At 39.9% G+C, this 338-nt stretch overlaps 1 protein-coding gene across 1 annotated transcript in view; it reads left to right on the top strand.

Moving 5' to 3' along the window:
* The window catches only part of LOC104624504 (homeobox protein Hox-C5-like), a gene marked incomplete at its 3' end in the record, with an annotated part of 744 nt that extends 607 nt beyond the window's left edge, over positions 1-137 (top strand). Inside the window, exon 2 of the mRNA XM_010291890.1 lies at positions 8-137. Coding sequence (XP_010290192.1) covers positions 8-137 — 130 coding nt within the window. The remainder of the gene's footprint in view (positions 1-7) is intronic.
* Between the last annotated feature and the right edge of the window lie 201 nt (positions 138-338).

The following is a 338-nucleotide window of genomic DNA, read 5'->3' as shown; positions in this document are numbered from 1 at the left end:
GCTGGAGGAGAGATCTAAGAGCTCGGGTGAAATCAAAGCCGAACCAGTGCAAACAGCACAACAAGGAGGACCACAACTGCAGCAGCAACAACCTCCACAAATTTACCCCTGGATGACCAAACTACACATGAGCCATGGTAAAACTTTCACTTCTTGATTTTTTGTTTCACAGGATTTTTTTATTTTTTTTTTTTTTTGCCTTGGGTTTTTATAGGCCATACGGGGCAAATAATAAAAAACCTGAGGTCGTAAATTTTACGACTAAGGCATCAATTGCTCGTAAAACTGTCCACTAAAAGGCTTAGAGGCTATATACGCCCAAATTTATGACAGCATAA

The sequence above is a fragment of the Phaethon lepturus genome, unplaced genomic scaffold (assembly GCF_000687285.1).
Source record: "Phaethon lepturus isolate BGI_N335 unplaced genomic scaffold, ASM68728v1 scaffold29487, whole genome shotgun sequence".
Lineage (NCBI taxonomy): Eukaryota > Metazoa > Chordata > Aves > Phaethontiformes > Phaethontidae > Phaethon > Phaethon lepturus.
Note: the sequence above shows the minus strand (reverse complement) of the source record. Positions and strands in the feature narration are given on the sequence as shown.